The sequence below is a fragment of the Exophiala oligosperma genome (assembly GCF_000835515.1).
Source record: "Exophiala oligosperma strain CBS 72588 unplaced genomic scaffold supercont1.42, whole genome shotgun sequence".
In the NCBI taxonomy this organism is placed as follows: Eukaryota; Fungi; Ascomycota; class Eurotiomycetes; order Chaetothyriales; family Herpotrichiellaceae; genus Exophiala; species Exophiala oligosperma.
In genome coordinates, this window is record NW_015622859.1 from 11944 (window position 1) to 34177 (window position 22234).

The following is a 22234-nucleotide window of genomic DNA, read 5'->3' on the forward strand; positions in this document are numbered from 1 at the left end:
ACTGTGCTACGTGGTAAGCGGAGAGAAAGTTAAAGGTCTGAAGGTACTCCATTTAACGATTCTACAAGGTACATCAGCTGCTCGCCACCACACTGCTTGCTTGGACGGGACTACCCAAATTATTTCGTCGTTGGCCGATTGGAAGACAACGCGACGAGTCAACACATCCAGAGGGAACCTCTCCTAGTCGTGAGTGTATTTTCGATCCAGAAGAATCAGGACAAAAGCGACAACACAGTGACAGCATTTCGATATAACCAACAGCTGTTGGCCAGATGCTGCACCGTGCTGAGTTAGAAGTTCTCCTTCAGCAGCAGAACCGGCATGGAAGTGCTCCATGCCGCAATCCATGGCCACCGGTGTTTTGCGAATCCGTCGCTGACTTCAAAAGCGACTTGCGCCCCATACAAGGATGTCCTCACTGGCCAATACGTCGTGTCAAAACAACGACTACTTATATCGACTACTTTTATCGACTACTTTTATCGACTACTTTTATCGACTACTTTTATCGACTACTTTTATCGACTACTTTTATCGGCACAACGTGTTTGCTACGTCGCAGACGCCCCGGACAAAAGATTGCCGATGTTCCCTTTGGACTTCACATGACTATTTAGTTCATTCAATTGCTGTCTGAGAAAGAGGTTAACTAATGTCGCCTAAGTGGCTAAGTACATGTTTATGGTAGCTTCTCACTGTCCTGAAGCAGGTGAAGGTTGAGCGCCCCAGATCAGTCGTCAAATGGCTGCATGATTGGAGTTTGAGAGCACTTGATAGTAATACGAAGTCGCCATGGCATTTTACGTATTTTTGGAAAACAACTCATCGTGGTCCGTCTCTCTGCCGATAGCTCATAAGATTGCTTCATTCGAGAACTTGGTGAAGAAATTCACTTTGTCCATTTGAACCGTAATTATTCCCATTGGCATGGTCAATCTGAAACGCACAGAACTATATTTGTGAAGGTGCTAATCCTCACACGAATAACGGGCCGAGATGGTATGTAGCCCTAGATCCAGGTATTCCACAGAGACCGCTTCTGGCCACCGGTTCGAGGTGAAGTCCGAAACTGTAATCCAAAAGATTTGTTATTTGAGACTTCAGCCATAACGATGACCGAGTGGGAATCGAATTACGCAACCCCGCCCTGTAACTTGGACTGGATTCACAGCACTTCCGTACACAGCCTGCTCCACTAAGTGTGATTGACTATGCTGGTAATTGCTATCACATCTCTAGCTTCGGTTGTGACCCCTATGAGGCACGAATCAGGGTTTCTTACTATTGGCACGCTTCCCTACTATTTCAGTCCCCCAGAGAGATATAAGCATGCAGTACCTCACCGCTGTCGTCCTTAAAGCCCTGTTTCTAGGTGGTGCACCGGTTTCCGGATTTCCAATTGCTTTGTCTGATTTGTTATTTGTTGTTCTATGGCGCCAATGCAGCCCACTCCCCAGTCGCAGGACGACATTTCACCGCCCTTACTTCTGCCTTCATCCTATCATGAGCGCTTCGTGTGTCAACTAAGAAGCGACTCTCTTACTGGCATTGGGATCCAACCAATTTCCAATTCGAAGAGGCCGACAGAATGCACTGTGGACTGGCCTGGCCCTAGCCAGGAAGATCAGGAACTGTCCGACAGCGATGTGTCATCTTTCAAAGCCCATTCTATTTTCAGCGACCTCTCATCCAATGTTGATGAGAGTTTTATTGGCACGGTGGCCTCTGAGGACGAAATTTCTACAGCGATTGGGAGGATCGCTTTTCACGTGAACATCGAGATCCAGGTTTTCGAGCGGGATATAAGGATTCCTAGAGATGAGGTGCCTTCCAGTGATGAACATTCGTGGCCCCCTCCAACTATGTTTCAGTATGTACGTTCTTTCACACAGTGATACCGTCTAACCAATATAGGCGAGCGGCTGAAGAGCTCATTGACGCTTCATACACCCTTATACGAGTGTTTATTGAGGATCACCGTACATTGGACCTTAATGCGGCAATAGGAAATATCATTCTGATGCCTAGCATCACTTCTCTAAACGACGGGTCATGGGAAATCCTTGTCCGGAAAGTCTACCTCCCGACTCTGCAGCGCAGGCTCCATAAGATACACATTCGCTTTACTCTGGATTCGGAATACCAACCACTTAAACCTCTTCACCAAGACGTGGAATACTGGGGCCTTGAGAACGCCCGAAGGCTTTACGCCCTTTGGTTTATGGGAAGGGCAATCAAGATTATTCAGGAGTCCTGGGCCATTGCACAAATGTACTACAGTCATCTCTTGAAGCTTTACAATGGAAAGATTCGGACTCTATTGAGCGGGATGGGGACACACTTCCTAAGTTCCATGGCGTTACTCGAGGGCTTCCTTCTGGAAATACTTCGTAAGGCTGATCTACAAAGCTGTGAAGAAGAATTTTCCCGGCGCTGCCAAGATGTCGAGCAGGCGTATCAGCTTGTATCATATATGCCATTTGTCGATCAAGAGGTCCCCTCTGCATACACTCGGGGCGCTGATGGATTTCATTACGACCCTCCGGGAGGTTACGGCCGTGGACGGAATGAACCTAGCGCTGGTCCTTCCTAGGTTTTGATATGGGTATGAATTACAAGGAGGTCAAGACACGTTTCATGACCTGTATACGCCAGCCTTCCGGACTAGTGTGACTAGAGGAAACATTAGGACACAGCTCATTGTTGTCCTCATGTACCATGATCGTGGTTTGGTCGTCGCCAATATCGACTTCTGCAACGCTGGGACTGCCAGCTCATGAGTCAAGCTCTCCGACTGCAGGCATCCTCTGTTCCCTGCAGGTGGTCACCGACGGCAGAGCTTCATTGAAAGGTATATAAGTTACGATTCCTCGCCAGCTGTACTCCGATTTACTCAAACTTGACCAAGAACTTAAATCTCTCTCGATGGAGGATCCAGTGACAAAACTTGACGATATATCCATACGACTTTCGCGCCAGCTCCCATTCTTTGGAAAGCCATCTCCGGGTCCACTGACGTTTTCTTTCCACTGGCTTAGCAAAGAACCAGTCATCGAGATCCACGACACCGACTGGATTACCGATATCAGGTCAAAACTTGGCCGAGCGTGTCAAACCCCTAGTGGAAGGCATATTATTTCTCTTGAGATGGCGGTCCTCGTGCTCTACCACCTGCTCGATCGAGATTCACTCGTTCAGAAGGAGCACATTAATGGCGCGTTTCGGGCTTTAAAGGAAAAGTTGTTATACTTTGCGATTCAAATACGAATCAAGGGCAATTTGGAACAGTACACGACCCTTTTGGCCCTAGCATGCATTGGAGAACCGATCCTCTTGACCCTCCGCTCTCCAAGTTCCACGGTTAAAGGCCACCTCTGTGGGTGGGATGCGCGTGGCGGTACTATCAGCCAGCATGGTCAAATGATCAATGTCAATTGGGAGAGAGCGGCACATGTCCAGGCGTTTGGAGAGACAGGACTGTTGCACGAACACATTCTTGGATTTTTAGCGGACATTTAAAACAGACTCTCCGAGCTCCTGAACGAGTCTTTATGTGCTATAGGAACTTCAAAGACGGGGTCAAAAGGGTCATCCTTACCCCCAATACGGGATACATCCTTTGAGCATATACTCATGGGTCTACAGAGCCGCTGATCAATGCTTAGATGTATTTCCCAACATAGAACAACGATGAAGATGCAACCATATTTCCTTTGGCCGTATCAACTGATGCGTGTCCAGATGTCTTGTGCGAAGACAGCGATAGGGACACCCAAACCCCCTAGTGATGTGAACTACGCGTTCGCTGCTGTGTGGACCCCTGGTGAACGTGTTTTGCGACGCTAATTGAAGCAGGGAAGGCAAGCGAGGTGTTTGATCCATTGATGCGGGCTTTCTGACCGTACACCGCTTCATTATCCTTGTCCGCATTGCGCATTATTGTGCCTATGCTGCAGACTGAAGACAGTCAGGTATACCTGCATTCTAAGATGCCATCTGCTGGTTGTTGCATTGCTCGCCCTGGCAATACGTTTACGTCGCAATGCAGTAGCCTAGTATAGTCTCATGCATGACGCCGTAGACAGTCGTGAACATAGCATACTCAATCAGGCTCGTCGAAAAAGGAAGCGGCTCGGGTGGCGAAAATGCATCTATCAGACTGGCGCCTACCGTCCCGTAGATGTTACAATGATTGCGCGGCCGCAGGCTGATCGTATAAATATCCCCGACTGTGATCACATTGTATTGAAAAGTCGTCCCTTCCTCTGCAACTCTGAACTCTGTCCATTGCTCGGTCTCCTCGAAATCTGTCTTAAGTTTTTTCTCTGCTTGCTGGACTTTCCAAGGCTCTTCAGCAAGATGTCTTCTACAGAAACCCCTTCACTAGGTTCCTTGGAATCGTCCGGTCACAAGGAGCCGGTATCAGGATTGAGTGATCTCGTTGCGCGATGCTTCGATGCATCTAGCTCTGCGCCTCAGATGTTATACAACTTCACTATTGTGGCCACTGGCTAATGGTCGACTCGCGCGTTCTTGGAACTGCGTCTACAACATGTGATAAGGGAAGTAAGATGTTCGTTTGTTTCACTGAGGTCAACTTGGATTACCTAAGGCTTGTGAGGGTGGCAATAATGGGCCTTGTATGGCGAAGTTGTTATGGGCGTTGTCATCCACCCTCGCTTCATTTTATGGAACCACCATATGGAGACGGAAAGTGTGCCGAAGTCAAGAAATCCATTGAATGCTACCGCCTCGATCCACTACTGTTTGATGGCGCCTACCAGTGCGGTCACTTCGAAATAGCCTCAAATGAGTTCCACATCGGTGTTCGCCTTCGAGTGTGCCACCAACTCGAACCTATAAAGAGCCAGAACCCAGAAAGCCAGCCATATCTCAATATGGCAAGTCTCAGTATCCTGAAGTTGAACAGCACTCCAAGACCTACCGGCATTTTTGCTCCAGACACTATTCATTACAAGGTTCTCTATGCGGAAACCCGGAGTTTATTTGGGCGCCTCACGTCCAACAATTCGAGCTTCAGCAATCTGAACGAAATCGGATTCTTCACCAATGTCAATCTGAATAAGTCATACCCTGGAATGCGGGTTGTCCTTTTCCGTGCCTGTTACTCGCAGACCATTGGAAAACTGGGCGGTGCACGTCGTGTGATATTGCCGGATAGGACCAGAGTTTTCAACCCTCGACTTGATTCGCATCAACAGAGCTATCGGACCTGGTCTGCAGATGAGAAGAATTCGGCGAAACCAGACCCGTGGCAAACGAAAACACTACCTGGCAGCGACGTGACTTATGCTCAGGTATTCCAAGGCTTTACGGGAAACTCCTACCATGCCCTTTTCTTCAGGGAAAATGGGTATGCCGGTATCATTTCAGATCATCAGTACATGTGTGTGATTCTCTTCCCAGAATTTGCGGGCTTGCAGTTGGTACAGGTCAATGATGGAGAACCAGGACCTGTTGTGGGACACGTGAACGGGAAGCCTTTGAAGTGTCAGTGGCCTGAGGATGACAGTGGCAATCAGCACAAGCAACACTTCGAGGATATTGAGGACGTTGGCCTGAGCCAGAGTTTGGTAGCCCTCGGCGTAGGGAGCACCAGGATTTCTTACTTCTAGTGTCGTCTAGTAGCGACCTAATGGCATTGGGACAGATTTTGTATCAAGATGGAAATCGCGCCACGCTGTCAATTTTCTAGTTCCTTGATGGTGCTAGTAGTCTGTGTACTTCAATTGAGTGCCCACGACCATCAGAACCAGGGAGGTCTTTTTGCGGTCAAGAATACAGGTTTCACGATTGCTGATGACTGTGTTGTAGAGTGGTCAATTTTTGTCCCGATGTCATGTCGGCGCTCAGAGCCTCCAGGGATACACGGCCGTGGACGGCCTCAGAACGTAGGGCAAGCGCCGATGGCTGGCCTTATCTGGACCTGCGATCGCCGATTGGAAATTCGAAATGGAGGTGCTGAGATGGTTGCTTTTTGTATGCTGCTACACGTAATAAAGCAGCTCATCTGAGATCTGATGTGTCTTTTTTCTTTCATGGACAACTACAATTCCTCGACACTTCCTGCCTTTCTCAGATGAGCATCGATTTTGCGCTCTTGCATCGACCTTCTTCATGGTATCTCACCATATCTTGCATAGGCATTGAACTAAGCATGAAAGACAGTTCAAAACGTCTCAGATCGGGCACTGCTCTGGATGAGTCGTGCAAGAGAAAGCCCTCAACGCCACTGGTAGCGAAAATACTGTCACTCAAGTCGAACTTACATTGAAACACGGCAATGTCTTCCCGGGAACAGAGAGCTGGCAGGATAAGGAGAACCTGCAATGGTTTTTGGGCTATGTGAAGGCTTAAAAGTGTCATTATCCGAGCAGGAAATGCGGATGCTACAGGACGACACTGTCACTGGCGCGATCAAGCACTTTGTCATCAGGGGGAAGACTAGGCTCCCCGAGGCTGATAATACCGCGACGGTTTCGACTTTGTCTCTGGTCGGCACCTGGAGTTTACTGTCGTATACAGTATTTTATACAGCCAATTCGGCGGATATGGTGTATCCGATGGGTAAAGATTGCACCGGTCGACTCATATATACCCAGGACGGCTTCATGAGCGTGATGATACAATCTGCAAAGGTGCCACCATATCAACAATCGTGGCTCGCAGGGACCACCACAGAACATGCAACCGCTCCAGCGAGTACACTCTGTTATTGCGGTTTTTACGAACTTGGTTCTCAACAAGGCGACGATGGAAAAGTGCTTCACTATGTGCTTCACTATATCCGAGAAAGCATTCCGCCCAATTGGAGAGGTACGACTCAGACGAGGTTGAGAAAGGTTTCGTTGGAAGATGGACGTATAATATTGGCCTAGGCCCGGAACAGAGCGTCGAAATAGACGCAAAACCACGGGTTTTGCGCTTAAGGTGGCAGAAGTGAGCTGTGCACTCTTCGTTTGACTGGTAGCGGGTTGAGCTATAACATGGACTCTTTCACATTGTGGGTAAAGATCTGATATCATGTCAGTTTTGGGTTTTACATTCTCCTCGTGCAATCTTTAGACCTGTTCAAGGGTGGAGCGGCGTCACGTCTCCGGTCAACCCACGTCTCCGGGTGGAAAGTTGAAAGTCTGCTTGTACCTACGTATCTGTTCGTCAAGCCTCAGCCCACGACCATGACATCGCGACCATAGCTTCTGCTCACCCGTATACTCATTTCCCGGTTGGCCAGCTGATTGTAAGCCTATACTAGTACTAGATAGGACTAAATGATATGCTTTTTACCCTGCTAGTGTGACCATCTTTTGACTGACGTGGGCCGCGGTTCGGCTGGGCTTAATATCACAAATACCTGTTGAGGTCATGGTGACTACTGTTCCCGAACGATCTCAGTATTTATAACAGGGTCTTTCCACAATATGAAAGGAGAAGTCGTTGCCTTGGAGCGCTAATTTGCGGTGAGCCGGGCTAGCACCTCTCGTCAACTGCCGCCTCTCCTCAATACATTATCTACCCGCCACGTCAGCCACATTATGAAAAGGCCACTTGAGATGGATGTGAAGATGTTAGTATCGGTTGATGAACACTCGCCTAGCAAGAAGCAGTTGGAAATGTCGCGAGAAGAAGGCATAGCATTGGATGTTCGGCAAGGGAGTCAAGGACCGGGAGCGAAGAACAATTCAAAGTGGTCACGAGACGAAAACGAGAGGATAATCCAGCTCCGCAGCCAGGGAAAGACTTGGGGGGATATCAGTAAGCAACTGCCCGGTCGGAGTCCGATCAGCTGTCGATTGCACTATCAAAATTATCTGGAGAGGAATTTTGCCTGGGATGAGGCCAAAAAGGATGAATTCGCGAGATTGTATGAGAGGTACGTTCAGGAATGTCGCACTCGAGATTCGCCTCAGCGGTTATCAGACGTCGGACACCGATCGACTGACATATCACCTACTAGACATCGTGAACAAATGTGGTCAACATTGGCAGAAAATATTCATATACCGTGGAGAGCTCTCGAAGCAATGCACTGGGAAATGGGAGAAAATGAGTTGGCGTCGCGTGCTGGGGTGGTACCCTTTTCTCACAACCCTTATCGGCATTCACAATCCCAAGGCTTAGCGCTACCCGGAGTCAAAGAAATATTAGACAATGAGTTGGTGTTGCGTGCTGGGGTGGTACCATTTCCTCACAACCCTTATCGGCATTCACAATCCCAAGGCTTAGCGCTACCCGGGGTCAAAGAAATGTTACACGAGACTGACTCGACGACATCTACGCCATCAAGGAATGGAAATGGACTATGGTATGGATAATAGAGACCTGGATTAGACGCCGTTTCCCTCTTGAATCTGTCATGGTAGGGTGACGTTCTGTCCTTGATTCTGGCACTGACTGCATAGTATTCACACAGTGGACTATCTTTCTATGCGCAACTTAGCTTCCTGCTCCCTATCTATATCCTGACTTTTAATCACTATATCCTCAAGTTTTCTGGACTCAGAAACCAAATGTTCACCTCCACACGATTATTATCAATATCTCTTCTCCGTTGCTTTAAGTGTGTCCCAGTGGAAAGAAGTCGATTCCTACCCATAGTGACTAGAGCGTCACCAAATTGCACCGACCTCCTGAGAAAAGATCACGAGTTGCTAAGTAGCATTCCATAGTATTGAATTGTAGTGCTACTTTTATCGCTAGCACTCCATTATCAAGATACGGGTAAGAGCCAACGTCAAGAGAATCGCAGAAATACCACCTTCGGATAGTTTCTTTCCATCCACCTCATAAGCCGTCCCAGACATATAGTCACGCATCTTCGCGTGCCCCGTTAATTTAACGTTATACTATCCTCGTCAGTTGTTGCTTGCTATTACTAAGAATGCACCCAGACGTTTTAAACGTCGTCATCATTGGAGATGAGCTCGCTTCCTGGGCGTTAAGTCGCAAGGTAAGATATTATGGCTGCGCTTTCCTGGATTGATCGCTCACACTCTCTCAGTTGTTAGAAATCGGATGCCTCACCACTCCCTACGATAAGATTTTCGGAACTATTCAAGTTACGGAAGAAGATAGCAATACAGAGGAGATGATGATCGAAGTATCCGCAAGAGGAGGTCACGACACAGGAGACCTGCTGCGATGGTATTGTTCGAAAGCCGATGCATTTATCATCATTTTCAGGATGGATTCGAAGACATCTTTGGAAAGCAGTGGGAAATTCAAGGATCACATCGTGGAAGCCAAGAAGAACTGCCCTACAGCCCTCGTTGGGATCCAAGTTGCCGACGAACCACGGGAGGTGACTTTACCAGAAGCCCTCAACCGAGCTGCAGAACTTGAGACAACGTATTTCACCGTGCAGGCCAACAGTCAAGTTATGGCCCCATTCATCTACTTGGGTCATTGTCATGCAAGGAAGAAGCCTACCACGTCCCGCGAAGCGACCATGATCTACGGCTCAGGTGATCAATTGGTTGCAGATTTGCCGGGTCACCAACACGACCACAAATAAATCGGCCATTTGATGTGCTTGACAGCACGAGCGAGCTGTCTTTGCTGGCTTCCTTTGCAAAGCCCCGTGGCGGATTCCCAGCTCGCTCGGACCTGGCCTCCTGAACACTCATCCATGCAAGGCACACCAGCATTGTACGACTTATACCACGGAATTTACAAAACCAAAGTCCGTCTTTTTGCCTTTGTGGCTGTGTGAGTTCTGTTATCATCAAATTGAGTCGGTTCGAGATTGGGAAGCTGTTCATACTAGTAATAACAAGCTCTGGAGCTCAATTGTAGTTTGGACAGATACATTATCTTGATTTGACTATAGAGACTAGCACATAGATTTTTTATTGTACTCTTCTGACAAGAGATCATATCTTCGAAGCGCGATGTATCAACTAAGATTTCGGCCAGATGAATTTCTTGACTCATGGAAAGCGCTGTCACCGAACGCCAAGTATCCACAAAGGGTGTCCGCAACGCCAGATCAGACGGCAGATCAGACGACGTAAGTTCCACCGCCAACGTATGGACATAGATCTACTCTACCGCACGGAGTCTATACTGATCGTCCCGATCACCCGACACATGGGTCTCACAGCGCGCTGTGAGGTCGGTATCAAGGGTCAAACATTGGTTCTAGCAAGAGCGAAGGGACAGTGTATCCTAGCCTATATAAGTGAACCTCCCTCAACTGTAGTGGTGACATTGTCCGAATCGCCTTTATGTTACAAATTAGGGCTGGACTATAAAACCAAAAGTTCAATATGCCATCTTCAATCATCGATTTCAAGCTTGATTCTGTGGACGGAGAACCCATTGCATGGATAACCGACGACGACTGGAAACAGCGCATCTGGACGGAGATGAGACGGACACTTATCCCAGCTCAATATAGGATCATATTCGGAGTAGACAGAGCCGACAAGCTACTTGCTATCATGGGGATAGCTCGTTGCGTCACAGTGAGGCCAGAAGGCCGCCAAGCTTTGCACTCGTTGCGTTTGATTGTCTACACTTGGGTCAGCCTACCTTGCAACGAGAGCCAGAAAAAGTGGGAAGCAAAACCTGTCATCTATGAGGGACCTGTCACGGTCAGGTCTAAGGATGATCATGTCGACAAGGATGGAGAAGCACTTGAAGGAAAATTACTGACCTGGTTTGTCTACGGGGACGGATCCGGGCATTTTCTTTTCAAGTCATATGGGATGAGTCAGTGGATTCGTTTCACTGTGGAAAAACTGATATCGGACCCTAAGTTGGTTGAGCTTCTCGAATTGGGGCATGAGCCATGGAAACCCATATTTGTACGCTCATCCAATGGGCTCACTCAAGAGTGTGGTCTCATAGAGCCAGAAGTTGTCCTGCCTCCCGTTGTTACAGGGGGTCGCGCCTCTTGAATCACACGGCAATCGGTCACGCCCAGTACGTGGGACGATGACACTCGTTCGTTTGCACCGTCAACTTAGCATCAGCACCGGTCGAGAAAGGAGAACGACGTGGGTCAGTGCGCGGACCGTGAGAATTTGCAAAGGGCTGAGTGTCAGCATTCTACTCTGCTCGCTATGGTATATTTGTTTCTTTCATAAAGATTTTAGAGCTCTTCATAGCTTCCTCCAGACCATCTCGCCTCCTGCAGTCGACATGACGCCTTCCCACAAAGTCTTATACAAACTGTGACCAAGGCTTCGGGGATGGAAGTTCCGTCGCCATTGTCTAACCGACAGTCGCCCTCCACAGTCGCAGCTGTCAAGAGAGGAAGACACAGGTCGTGCCGCAATAAAAGCAGGCACAATAGCTCATACAGAGGTTGCACCACCGCTGAAATCGAGACAAGCCGGATCGCCTCTGTCCGTTCATGTAATGGCACCAAAGGGAAGAAGATGTTCGTCAGCATGCCGCTGACTATCCAAAGATTCCACACCGCTTCTCTTTTGAACAAGTTTTAGTTATTATTGGTTGCTTGTATGTCACTGCCGGCAATCATGGGCGTACCGGTGTTAAAACCCCATTGAAACAGATAATGCGAAGGGTTCACGAGAGCTGGATGCGAGGCCGTGACAAGGTCAGCTGGGAACGTTTTCGTCTGCATACACCTCGATCGTGCCCGGGGCGTGTGTATCCACTCGAGAGCAACAGCAGCTGCAAATCATCCCTCCAGGGCTCAAGCAACTTACTCCGGTTCAAAGGTCGGGGGATTTCACATCGGCGCAAATTTCTTGGGAGAACAACATTCATCTTGTCTGTCTCAGTATCGCGGTTACATCTACATACCCAAAGTTTCCAAATTTATTGGAGCCCGGATGAGGATGATCTTGCCGATATGCTCAGCAGCTCATCAATGTTTCCATATGTCACCTGGGGTGCGCTTCATTCAGCGGTGCAGGATCTATGTTTACTGTTCAACGCACCGGAGCCCACCACGATCAATCCGAATTCGCTTTAAATTCCCAGCATGGCGAGGAAGCGCCCATCAGACGAGGATCTGAACAAGAGCGTCAAGGGAGCAGCCTAGACTCTTCCACCCTTCTCGAGATATAAGCACCTGGACGGCATTATTTTCCGCCCACCCGCCAGGTGCTTCGGCTGCTATGATACGCTAATAATCTATTTAGTTATCAACAGGCGGAAATACGACTTGAGCTTCCGGAAGCCTATTGGACTCTGTCTCGGTCAGGCGCCTCACATTGAGCCGACACTCTTCATCGGACGAGAGTCTGATATAGCCCAGGTACGGGGGACTCTGCGACCAGGTGACCTGTCTCCGGAACAGCGACGGCTGGTACTTGGTGGGATGGGTGGGATGGGCAAGACGCAACCGGCGATCGCTTTCGCGAAACGCCACCACACAGAATATGACTCGGTCTTCTGGCTCAATGCGGCGTCCGAGGCCACGCTCAAGGACAGTTTCCGGCTCGTGGCCGAGGCCATCTTTGATGTCCAGGAAGCGCAAGTGCTGCATGATGAGCAGAGCGTGATCCAGACACGTCGATGGCTATCCGACCAGAAGAACACGCGATAGCTGCTCATCTTCGACAACTACGATGACCCCGATCAATACCCTATCGAACGATATTATCCGTACGTCTCTCACGGGGCGATCATCGTGACGACACGGCGGCCGGATCTGGTGGCAGGATCGGAGATACAGCTGCAGCCTCTCCGAAGCGTCGAAGAAAGCCTCGGGATTTTAGAAACTCGATCACGGCGACAGAATGTCAAGTCTGGTAGGTCTGTCGATGATGTCTAAGACACCTGACTGACTGCCAGTCCCAAGATATTTATGCACAGCGGCTGGCCGAGCGACTCGCTGGCCTCCCTCTAGCCTTGGCCACCGCCGGAGCACTTCTTCGCCAAAGCATCTTCACTTTTGAACGATACCTCGAGGAGTATGAGCAGTGCTGGAATGTTGACCCACGGCGGCCACTCCCCCTCCACGAGTATCAAGAACGCACGCTCTACACCACGTGGGATCTTTCGTATACTCGTCTCGAAAGTGAAGATGCGAACGCGGCGAGGTTGTTAGGCTTGCTGGCATATTTTAGCCACCAATGCCTCTGGCACGAGCTGTTCCGGGCTGGGTTTTCTGACGATTCACCGCAGTGGTTGCGTGGCGTGATTTCCAGCGATGTCGAGTTCGAAAGTGCGATAAGAAAGCTCACGAACTACTGCTTCCTGGAAGTGCAGACGTCGGCGGAATCATGGAGTATGCACAATTGCGTGCACGACTGGACGTTGGCGGCACTAAACAAAGTCATCGATGAACGTCACTATTGGTATGCTTTTGACTGCATTGCTGCGTCGGCAAAAGAGGATGATGTACATTTCTTAGACCACGTTTATTTTGCTCGGCTAGCTGCACATGCGGTATGGCTTGTACATTGTCGCATTTACCGAGATCTCTTGAAGAGTATCATACCTGATCGACTCGACAAGGCTTCGCAAACTGCTCTGCTACTGGCGAAACAAGTCCAGCTTACAGCCGCTGAGCAGGTGTATATCACGACGCTGGCTGGATACGAGAAATTGCTCGGATCCTCTCACACGTCGACCCTTCACACTGTCAACAACCTTGGCGACCTGTACCGTGACCAAGGCAAATTAGCGGAAGCGGAGCAGACGTATTTACGAGCGCTGGTCGGGAAGGAGAAGGTGCTTGGAGCTGGCCACAAGCCAACTCTCGAGACCATCGATCGTCTCGGGCGGCTCTATCGAGACCGAGGTAAGTGGGTGATGCAGGGCTCATGCATGAGCGGGCGTTGGCTGGAAAGGAGAAGGAGCTTGGACTGGATCACACTTCGACTCTCGACACGGTCAACAACCTCGGGGTCCTGTATCGGGACCAAGGCAAGTTAGCCGAGGCAGAGCAGATGTTCCAACGGGCGCTGGCTGGGAACGAGGGAGCACTAGGACCAGACCACCCGTCAACCCTGAAGATCGTCAATAACCTCGGGTTGCTGTATAGTGACCTCAGCAAGCTGACCGAGGCGAAGCAGATGTATATGCGGGCGCTGACTGGCTACAAGAAGGCGCTAGGCCTGAACACACATCAACCCTCCAAACTCTCAATAACCTTGGGCTGTTGTATCATAGTCAAATCAATACATGCGGGCACTGGCTGGGTACGAGAAAACGTTAGGATTTAACAACACATCCACGCTTGACACTGTCAATAACCTTGGAATCTTGTATCAGGACCAAGGGAAGCTGGCTCAGGCAGAACAGATGTACTTACGGGCGCTGACCGGAAAGGAGGTGGCCCTCGGGCCCTGCCATACATCAACCCTTGATACCGTCAACAATCTGGGGATTTTGTATGCTAATCAAGGCAAGTTAACCAGGGCGGAACAGATGTATTTAAGAGCACTGGCCGGAAAGGAGAAGGCGCTCGAATTCCACCACACATCGACTCTCGTCATCGTCAATAATCTTGGGTCATTGTATTTGGCCCAAGGCAGGCTGAACGAAGCAGAGAAAATGCTCAGCCGAGCGCTTCTCGGGAGAGAAAAGACACTGGGACTGGATCACACGTCGACACTCAGCACGGTCCACAATCTCGGTGCACTATATCGTGCCCAAGGCAAGTTGGCCGAGGCAGAGAAGATGTACCAGCGAGCGCTGGCTGGGTACGAGAAGGCGCTGGGACCGGATCACATGTCGACACTCGACACGGTCAACAATCTTGGTGTACTATACGCTAACGTCGGCAAGCTGGACGAGGCGCGGAAGATGTACCGACGCGCTCTGGAAGGTTGTCAAAAGTCACTGGGATCAAGCCATCCTTCGACTGTGACCGTCACGACTAATTTGAAAGAGTTGCAGACTCGGATTGACACATCTATAAGGTCGAACAGTACTCAGAATGCGGAGCCATCAACTGGGAACGACAATAAGAAATGGTGGAGATTCGAAAACCGAAGCTAAACGATGATTGCATCTACCAGAGTTATGTAATCCGTAGAACAGTCTGGCGGTGATTCAAGAGCATCTACTGTGATGTCTTATCATTCACGCTGGTACCGAGTGCTACCGTAAATGTCGACGATTTTTGCTTCTCATTGAGATGTTACAGCGGTTCGGTAATGGGGACCAAAATTAGCGGTTGCTTCGCTTAATCAGATTGATTGCAGGTATCTTACAGACATTAACAACAACAGACCGTCAATACCGGCACAATAGCATGGAGATACTTGTCGGTTACTGGCCCTCTTTTTGTACCTGGTCTAACCTCTTCAAGCAAGCGTGCGCCACTAGCGTCTTCAGCATTTGAGTTGAGAAAGTTGCACTATGCATCAAAGGGTAGGGCGGTTTCGGGAAGGACTGTACCACAACACCTCATTCAATTTAAGTTCCTTCGCTGAATGAGATTTAGGCCGGTGTCTGACGTACGTTAACCACGAAGTAGCGCACGTATGCAGGCGGCGTTGGACTTATCGGTGATTAGGTCGCCGCACACAGCTGGTCTAGCCTGTTGTAGCAAGCGTGCGCCACTGCCCGTCTTGGCCCTGAGTCGAGAAAGTCGCAATGTGTCCTAAAGGGTAGCGCGGTTTCGGGAAGGACTGTAAGCTGAACGGGTGATCGGCATGTCACTCGTAACTTTGCGCTGCCACTTACATCTCTACTGTATACCTAATCTAATATTGATGAGCCTTGCCGCGCTCGAGCGCATTGCACCCCAGACAACTTGGCGCTTACGCATCCAGAGAACATAACTGTGGCGTCGCCTCCTAATCGTCGACTGCGGTAACACATCTCCTCATCTTACACTTGTTGCTCGAAGCTCTCCAGGAACAAGGTTGCAATTCAAGGTCGCCAAGGATGAGGATCTGAACATGCGTAGCCGCTGCCGATAAACAACAGTCTGCGTGTGGGGAGTCAAATCTGGAAATCCTCTGTCAACACCGCTCATATCAACTCTCAGAGCCTCACCATTGCTTACTGTGGTAGACTCCGTCAAACAATGTGTGCTCGGTGTGGTCAAGGCAGCCTAGCCACAGCCCGGGGAAGGAAGTTGGAACCTGCCAAATGTTCCTCGCCACTTGTGGAACGGGTGCTGCCAGCTGTCCGAGCGCCTTTTCGTGTGTCAAGACTGAACTCACTGTCCCGATTCTTTGAAAACATACATACAGGCCCTCCCGCCTCTTGGCTGTCTTGGTGGCTTATTGACTTTGTGTGCACGGAGTTCGGGGAGTCTAGGGGTTCCACCTAAATAACTCTGCTACGGAGAGTCTCAACATCCGGATATCCGCCAACACTTCCAATCCCGACCGAGCTCCTGCTTCTCCTTGAGACGTCGACTGAATATAATAGCTGTCAACTCTATAAGCTGCCCGGCGCGATGTCGGGCACTCAAGCTGTGGGCATCTCGATGACCTTTTCGGCCGTGGCTCTCGTGTTTGTATTATTTCGCTGCACGAGTAGTATATTGTTTGTGGGTCGCGTGCTCAAGGAGGATATGCTCATCTGTGTCGCAATGTTGTGGTCTTTCGGACTTTCAGGCGCCATTGAAGTTGGTATGTTCGGCTTCCAGCCAGAGAATTCAGTATCGTTAACAAGATAGAACGACAAAACGGTATGGGGGGAGCAGTGGCACAGCTTGTGTACAGAGGGTTCGCCCCGGATGCTCGACGCTCTGCACTTCGCGCAGCGTCCTCCGACGAATCTTTAATTGGGTTGCCAAACAATTCCGCTAGCACCGATGATAGGAAAGCCATTTATCACGCTCTACAGGTTCAGACACTGCACGAACTCCTTCGTGATTTCATTGGCAGAAACGGTGGCAGCCCCCCTCTTGTGTCGTCTTCACTGGCATTTACAAAATTTTGATTGGCTCTCCTGCCGCCACACTATTTGCCGAGAGGCGTAAAGACGGGAGCTGAGTTCAGCCGAGTTCAGCTGGTGCAGTTCAATACGAAAGCTCTCGCACCAGAAGACCTGCGTCTCTCGTTGAAGCTGGTTTCGGATGTCGAAGCTGAAATTGACATTACTACAACGTTCGGAGTTGTGGTGGGCTAGACCAGTCGACCTTAAGCCATCTCGGATAAGTTCGGCTCGAGCGAAGCGCGAGCACTTCGAAACGAGGCTGCGGCCGAATTAAACTTTTATTTCCGCATACTGGCTAGAACAAGCTAATCCATCGCCAGTCAAAGTTGGATTCACACCTTTGTTGGCCCTGGCGCTCTTGACGGCCCTTGCACACAGTAAACGGAAGATTGATCGCAGTCGATATCCGACACCAGGATAGGTGTTGAGATACCATGTGGCACCGATCGACTTCTCCCGCTCGTAAATCACGAGATTCTTGTATCCGAGTTGCGATTTGAGGCGGCAAGGGCTATGCCTGCGATGCCGCAGCCGATGACAATGAGGCGTGACTCTGGACGGGAAGACATGGTGATTGCGTGTAAGGCTTAGCCGCGTGGTTACTTGTGAGTATGGTGCGACCCAGCGAGTGTATTCATTGTTATAGTTCGCACTTCCCCGTGGATAAATTCCAGAACAGGCCTTCGGAAATGGTACCTTTATCCAGAATGGGGCATCGGAAAATGGTTCTCCCCAACAAGGCAGAGGATATCGTCTCCCCGTACTTGTTCTAAAACTTCGTTCGGTAGTGTCGCCTGGATTTCGATCATCTTGGAAGTGATGCAGGGATGATCATTAATGGTTCCATACGGTGCTGCGAAAGACCTCAGACCGGAAAATAGCAGCCTCAAGAACCTCGGGCTTATCTGAGACTGGGGCGGTGAGTCTAGGCGGACCATCGTTTTTCCGGTAGATGCGTGCGTTTACCCCGCGATCTTTCTCCTGCAACAAATGTCTATTTGTAGGCAGTGACCTCTTTGTACTGCTTCAAACAGCGAATACATCTTGTCGACATGTCAACTCCAGATCTTTACCAAGGCTATTCATTACACAATGTAAACTGCACTACCTCCACGCTGCAGAGTACGGCGACGAATGGCAAAGGTGGTCTATGCTATCCACCACCTCCGGGGTAGAGCATTCGTTTGCTTTCTACCCGAGACGCAAGACTTCCTCAATGAAGAGCAGAAGGAAAAGAAGAAAGAAACCAAAGCACTGTTCGCAAGCTTCGAATACTTCGTAGAGCGACTTGAGCTCTTCTTCGAGGATTCACGCAGGGAGAAGTGATGCTCAGATACCCAATTTTCCTGTTGCCCCACAACGTGTAATAGGTCTCCCTTCGATTCAAGTATTTTCGTTTCTGAAGTCTTGCCCTCGATTAGCGAGCCCGGTTTCTCCTCTGCGACAGCATGATTTTGTTAGATTTGGGTCATGACTACGATTTATGTCCTGGGAAGAGCAGTTGACTTAAAGTATGATATGAATTTTTTTTTGAAATATGTGCATGCAGCACGATCAGAGCGAATCCACGCCCAAGGTACACGAAACGAGTGACCTCACCATAGAAGCATTGGTTAAGCTACCCTTTGCGAGGTGATTGGACATCAGAGTCTTAGGCTTTGAGTATTATCTGCACGGCAGAATGAGCACAAGACGAGCCATGGAACAACTTATTACCTGCATTTATGGAAAATAGCAGTATGTCCACAATAACTTCCTGCCAACGCAATGCCCATGTAAGACAGTCATTCATGATTGGGTAATCCTCAGGCACAATCCACTTTAACTTTCCCTGGGAGAGGAAAACTCGCATATGTATCTCGAAGGGATGGACGTTTTCGGGAATCACCCTAGGACACATGCACGGTTCTGTGAGATGCGCATCCAGCACGGCCAGCGTGGACTCGCATGGTAAGGGAAAGCTAAAGCGTCGCACTGGAAGGATTTCCTCGCCCAAGCGTATCTCCGAACAGTGTGGCGAGCGACGTGGCAATCAATATTTCAGTACTCAGAGTGGGAGATAATGAAGGCGATTACCATGATATACGACCACGACTTCCGCCGTTTGAATCGTCATATAGGGAGGCAGCTCACCAGATGGTCCAAGAGCAGTGGTAGCAAGAACGGATCTCCTCGCCGGAAGACAAGCATTTGAAGCAAATTGACAATGGACCTCAAGCGAAGCTTGCAGATGCCAAGGCAGTAACCGCCGACCTTGGCCTCAGCTGACGGTCTGGCACTTCAGTTACCCTTTTGTCTATACCGGTCCTGTTGAACCTCACTCTAGTTCTAACTTGCGGCTCAGCGATCGACAATAGCAGAGATTTACTGCATAATAACCGAGGTACCGGAAATGGGTAGGTCAGAATCTCCTTGTCAAGAAACCTTTGAGTGTTAACGCGTCCCTCAAGCCACCAAGAGAATGATATCTGCGCTACCTTGCACGAATGGTCGTCGACATGAGCATTGTGTTGTAAGGATTCCAGACAGAAAGGACGAAGAAGACTCTACTAGAGCCATCTGAATTGGGCTTCGTATACCGGTCGATCATATACGGGCCATAGAAACCCCTGCCCTGCGCCTCTTTACCAGGGTCACTCAAGCCATCGCTCCCATCCGCTATGTGGATGTATTGGCCAAATGCATTTCCCAGGTCGAATATATTCTGCGGCCCAGTCCAAGGACCCCAGGGTAGCACAGCCTGACGTTCAAGGATTCCCACTGGATTGTCAGCGTTGTAGAGGAGGACGAAGCGTCGGATGACCGCATTCCAACGCACGCAAAGCTCACCGACTGAGCCTGATAAAATCACTGGCACGGCATCTGACTCTTTTGCTGACTACAAGGGCTGAGCGGGACCGCCACCCGCAAAGAACGAAAACGCGGAGCGATCTTCGATCTGATCCGCTGGCACGTAGGCCAGATATACATTGCTGCGCCGATAACTACCGCTTCCCCACATCAAAATGCCTTTCCCTTGGGGCCCGGGCAGGCCTGGATATGAATCGTGATTAACGAGTTGCAAGGACATATTGATGAACTTGTCGAGAGAGAGGTCATAGAGCGGGGAGCCGAAAGTCAACCCGCCATCGCTCGATCGAGCCAACACACTCCTGCCCATCGTGTCGCCAAATGATCCATCTCCCCTGTGGTCGGTGGTAAAGAACACATACATTTGCATCGGGCCCATGCTTATGCCTGCCGGTGGAATACAAAAGCCGCGTTGGTCGATGCCGTTGACGCGGGGATATGAACGGTTGAAATCGACTCGGATGCATTTGCTGGCATCGATGTCGCTGGTGAAGCCAATACTGTCTAAATCAGCCGATGAATCTCGCCTAATGTTGTGGTCGGTGGTGGTGCCTCCGAAAAGAAAGCACACACGTTCTTGATGTTCGAAGGACTGGCCGAGATCACAGCCAACAATGCCAAAACGACTCTGCGTCTGACTCATGGTCGACATCCTGGTTTGACGGTCGATTTCACCGGTCAGCTGGGCAATCTTCACCGTCTGATGGATATCAGGAGAGTCGATACCGAACTCGGCGAAGTTTGGCAAGATACTAGGTCGCCACCAGGGTAGAGAGGCGTCAGTATTGTGGTGCCAATAGTGGACCACGGAGCGGGTAAGCTCTTGAGAGAGCACCTCGAAGTTTCCAGGTCCTCCCGGCCCATATGAACTTTGGATGGGACATCCCGGCCCGGTTGACGCGACACTGATGACTTGGCCGCGCTGTCAGGGGGAGGCGACGTTGGAGTTGTCGTGCCACCAATGCGCAAGATTGTTGCCCTCGGGCACCACGACCTCAAAATTTCCGTTGGGCCTACCGAACTTCGATTGTATAATGCAACCTGGTCCACTGGCATCGGTCGAGATTATCTGCCCTCGTTCCCAAGGCAGGCTGACATCCGCATTATCATGCCACCAATGCGCGAGATTTCTCCCCTCTGGAACAACCACCTCAAAGTTTCCGTGCTTCCTGCTGTGAAAATTTGACTGGATAATGCACCCAGGCCCAGTCGCGAATGGGCTGATCGTTTGACCTCGCTGCCAGTGATTGCCTACGTCGGAATTGTCGTGCCAATAATGGACAAGGTTGTTGCCCTCAAGCACCACCACTTCGAAGTTTTTGTGCGAACCACCCCAAAGTCTGACTGAATGATGCCACCAGCGCCACTCGCGTTCGTGCTGATCACTTGACCGCGCTGCCAAGGGAGGCTAACATTCGAGTTGTCGTGCCACCAATGCACCAGATTCCTACCTTCGAGAGCGACAACCTCGAAATTCTTGTGGTTCCCGCTGCCGAAGTCGGACTGGATCATCGATGCTGGGCCTGTGGCTGGTGATGGAAGGGTTTGTCCAAGATTCCACTTGCTGTCGTCGCGAAAGAGGTGATGGAGCTGTTCGTTGGCGAACAGCACTGTTTCAAGGCTTCCATGTTCCCCAACCATGAAACTGCTCTCATTTAGACAGCTAGGCCCTACTAGTTTAGCCATTTCACGTTGTGAAAGCAGCTTTTATTTCGGAGCTATTTCTGGAGCAAAACAAAGCTACAGGTACATTAAGAGACGGCAAAATCTGTAAACACTATATAACTGTTTTTGTTGAACGAAGTCGGCCGAGAGGATGCGGGGAACTTTCTTAGCCAACATGTGAAGCCAGGTCAGCTGAAAGTGGGAATACTCAATGAATACGAGCACGGAGACTTCTCGACTGATTAGCTCCACCGGCTAATTTTGCCCAGTTTCCTTTTTACGTGATCACACCCAAATACGGCCCCAGGAGGTATTAAGATGAGGGCGAAGAACCTGGAATCATCCTCCAGATTCTTAAGGAGAGCATTTCTGTAGCAGGGCTAGAAGTTATCGCATCAACATCAAAGAACAATTACGTTCTGACAGGCGCTCAGTACTTCAACGCGAACCCGTGTCTCCTAAATCCTCCCCACCCTGCACCATTCGAAAGGATCCCTCATGGCGAACATTACAACCGGCCTCACCAAAAACAGCGGCGGCAACGAAGGCGTCACCACCCACTACGCCTTCTCCTTCGACCTAGCGGTGAGCGTTAGAGCGACCACACCTAAGAAATCGGGAGGATGACAGTGAGGTGATGTGTGCCTAGCCTGTTTCATGCATCAAGGATGTCTCTACATACAGAGTAATTTTCATTGTCGGAATATGAAGCCGCCAGCTTTCCTAGATATTTGCGCACTCCACTTGACCAAATTTAGCACAGCCAGCCAGCCTTCAGCCGATGGCATCGGACATATCAAGAGTCTTACAGCACATCCTTGTCAGATTGCTGTGGGTGAGGTTAGAGCCAACCGAGGATGTTTTCTTTTCG

General features: G+C 49.9%; 4 protein-coding genes across 4 annotated transcripts; 3 read left to right on the forward strand and 1 right to left on the reverse strand.

The window, feature by feature from the left end:
* Nucleotides 1–4901: 4901 nt before the first annotated feature.
* On the forward strand, nucleotides 4902–5639 carry PV06_11572 (uncharacterized protein; the record flags this gene model as incomplete). Its single annotated transcript, XM_016413278.1, has 1 exon — nucleotides 4902–5639. One exon carries the CDS (start codon nucleotides 4902–4904, stop codon nucleotides 5637–5639), a length of 738 nt encoding a protein of 245 aa, XP_016256338.1.
* A 1998-nt stretch (nucleotides 5640–7637) lies between these two features.
* On the forward strand, nucleotides 7638–9538 carry PV06_11573 (uncharacterized protein; the record flags this gene model as incomplete). The annotated part of the gene is made up of 2 exons (XM_016413279.1): nucleotides 7638–8329; nucleotides 9208–9538. The coding sequence occupies 2 exons, from the start codon at nucleotides 7638–7640 to the stop codon at nucleotides 9536–9538; spliced, it is 1023 nt and encodes a 340-aa protein (XP_016256339.1).
* Nucleotides 9539–16363: 6825 nt separating this feature from the next.
* PV06_11574 (uncharacterized protein) lies at nucleotides 16364–16851 on the forward strand (the record flags this gene model as incomplete). The annotated part of the gene is made up of 2 exons (XM_016413280.1): nucleotides 16364–16538; nucleotides 16586–16851. The coding sequence occupies 2 exons, from the start codon at nucleotides 16364–16366 to the stop codon at nucleotides 16849–16851; spliced, it is 441 nt and encodes a 146-aa protein (XP_016256340.1).
* Nucleotides 16852–19726: 2875 nt separating this feature from the next.
* Nucleotides 19727–21339, reverse strand: PV06_11575 (uncharacterized protein; the record flags this gene model as incomplete). The annotated part of the gene is made up of 3 exons (XM_016413281.1): nucleotides 19727–20610; nucleotides 20716–21093; nucleotides 21150–21339. The coding sequence occupies 3 exons, from the start codon at nucleotides 21337–21339 to the stop codon at nucleotides 19727–19729; spliced, it is 1452 nt and encodes a 483-aa protein (XP_016256341.1).
* Between the last annotated feature and the right edge of the window lie 895 nt (nucleotides 21340–22234).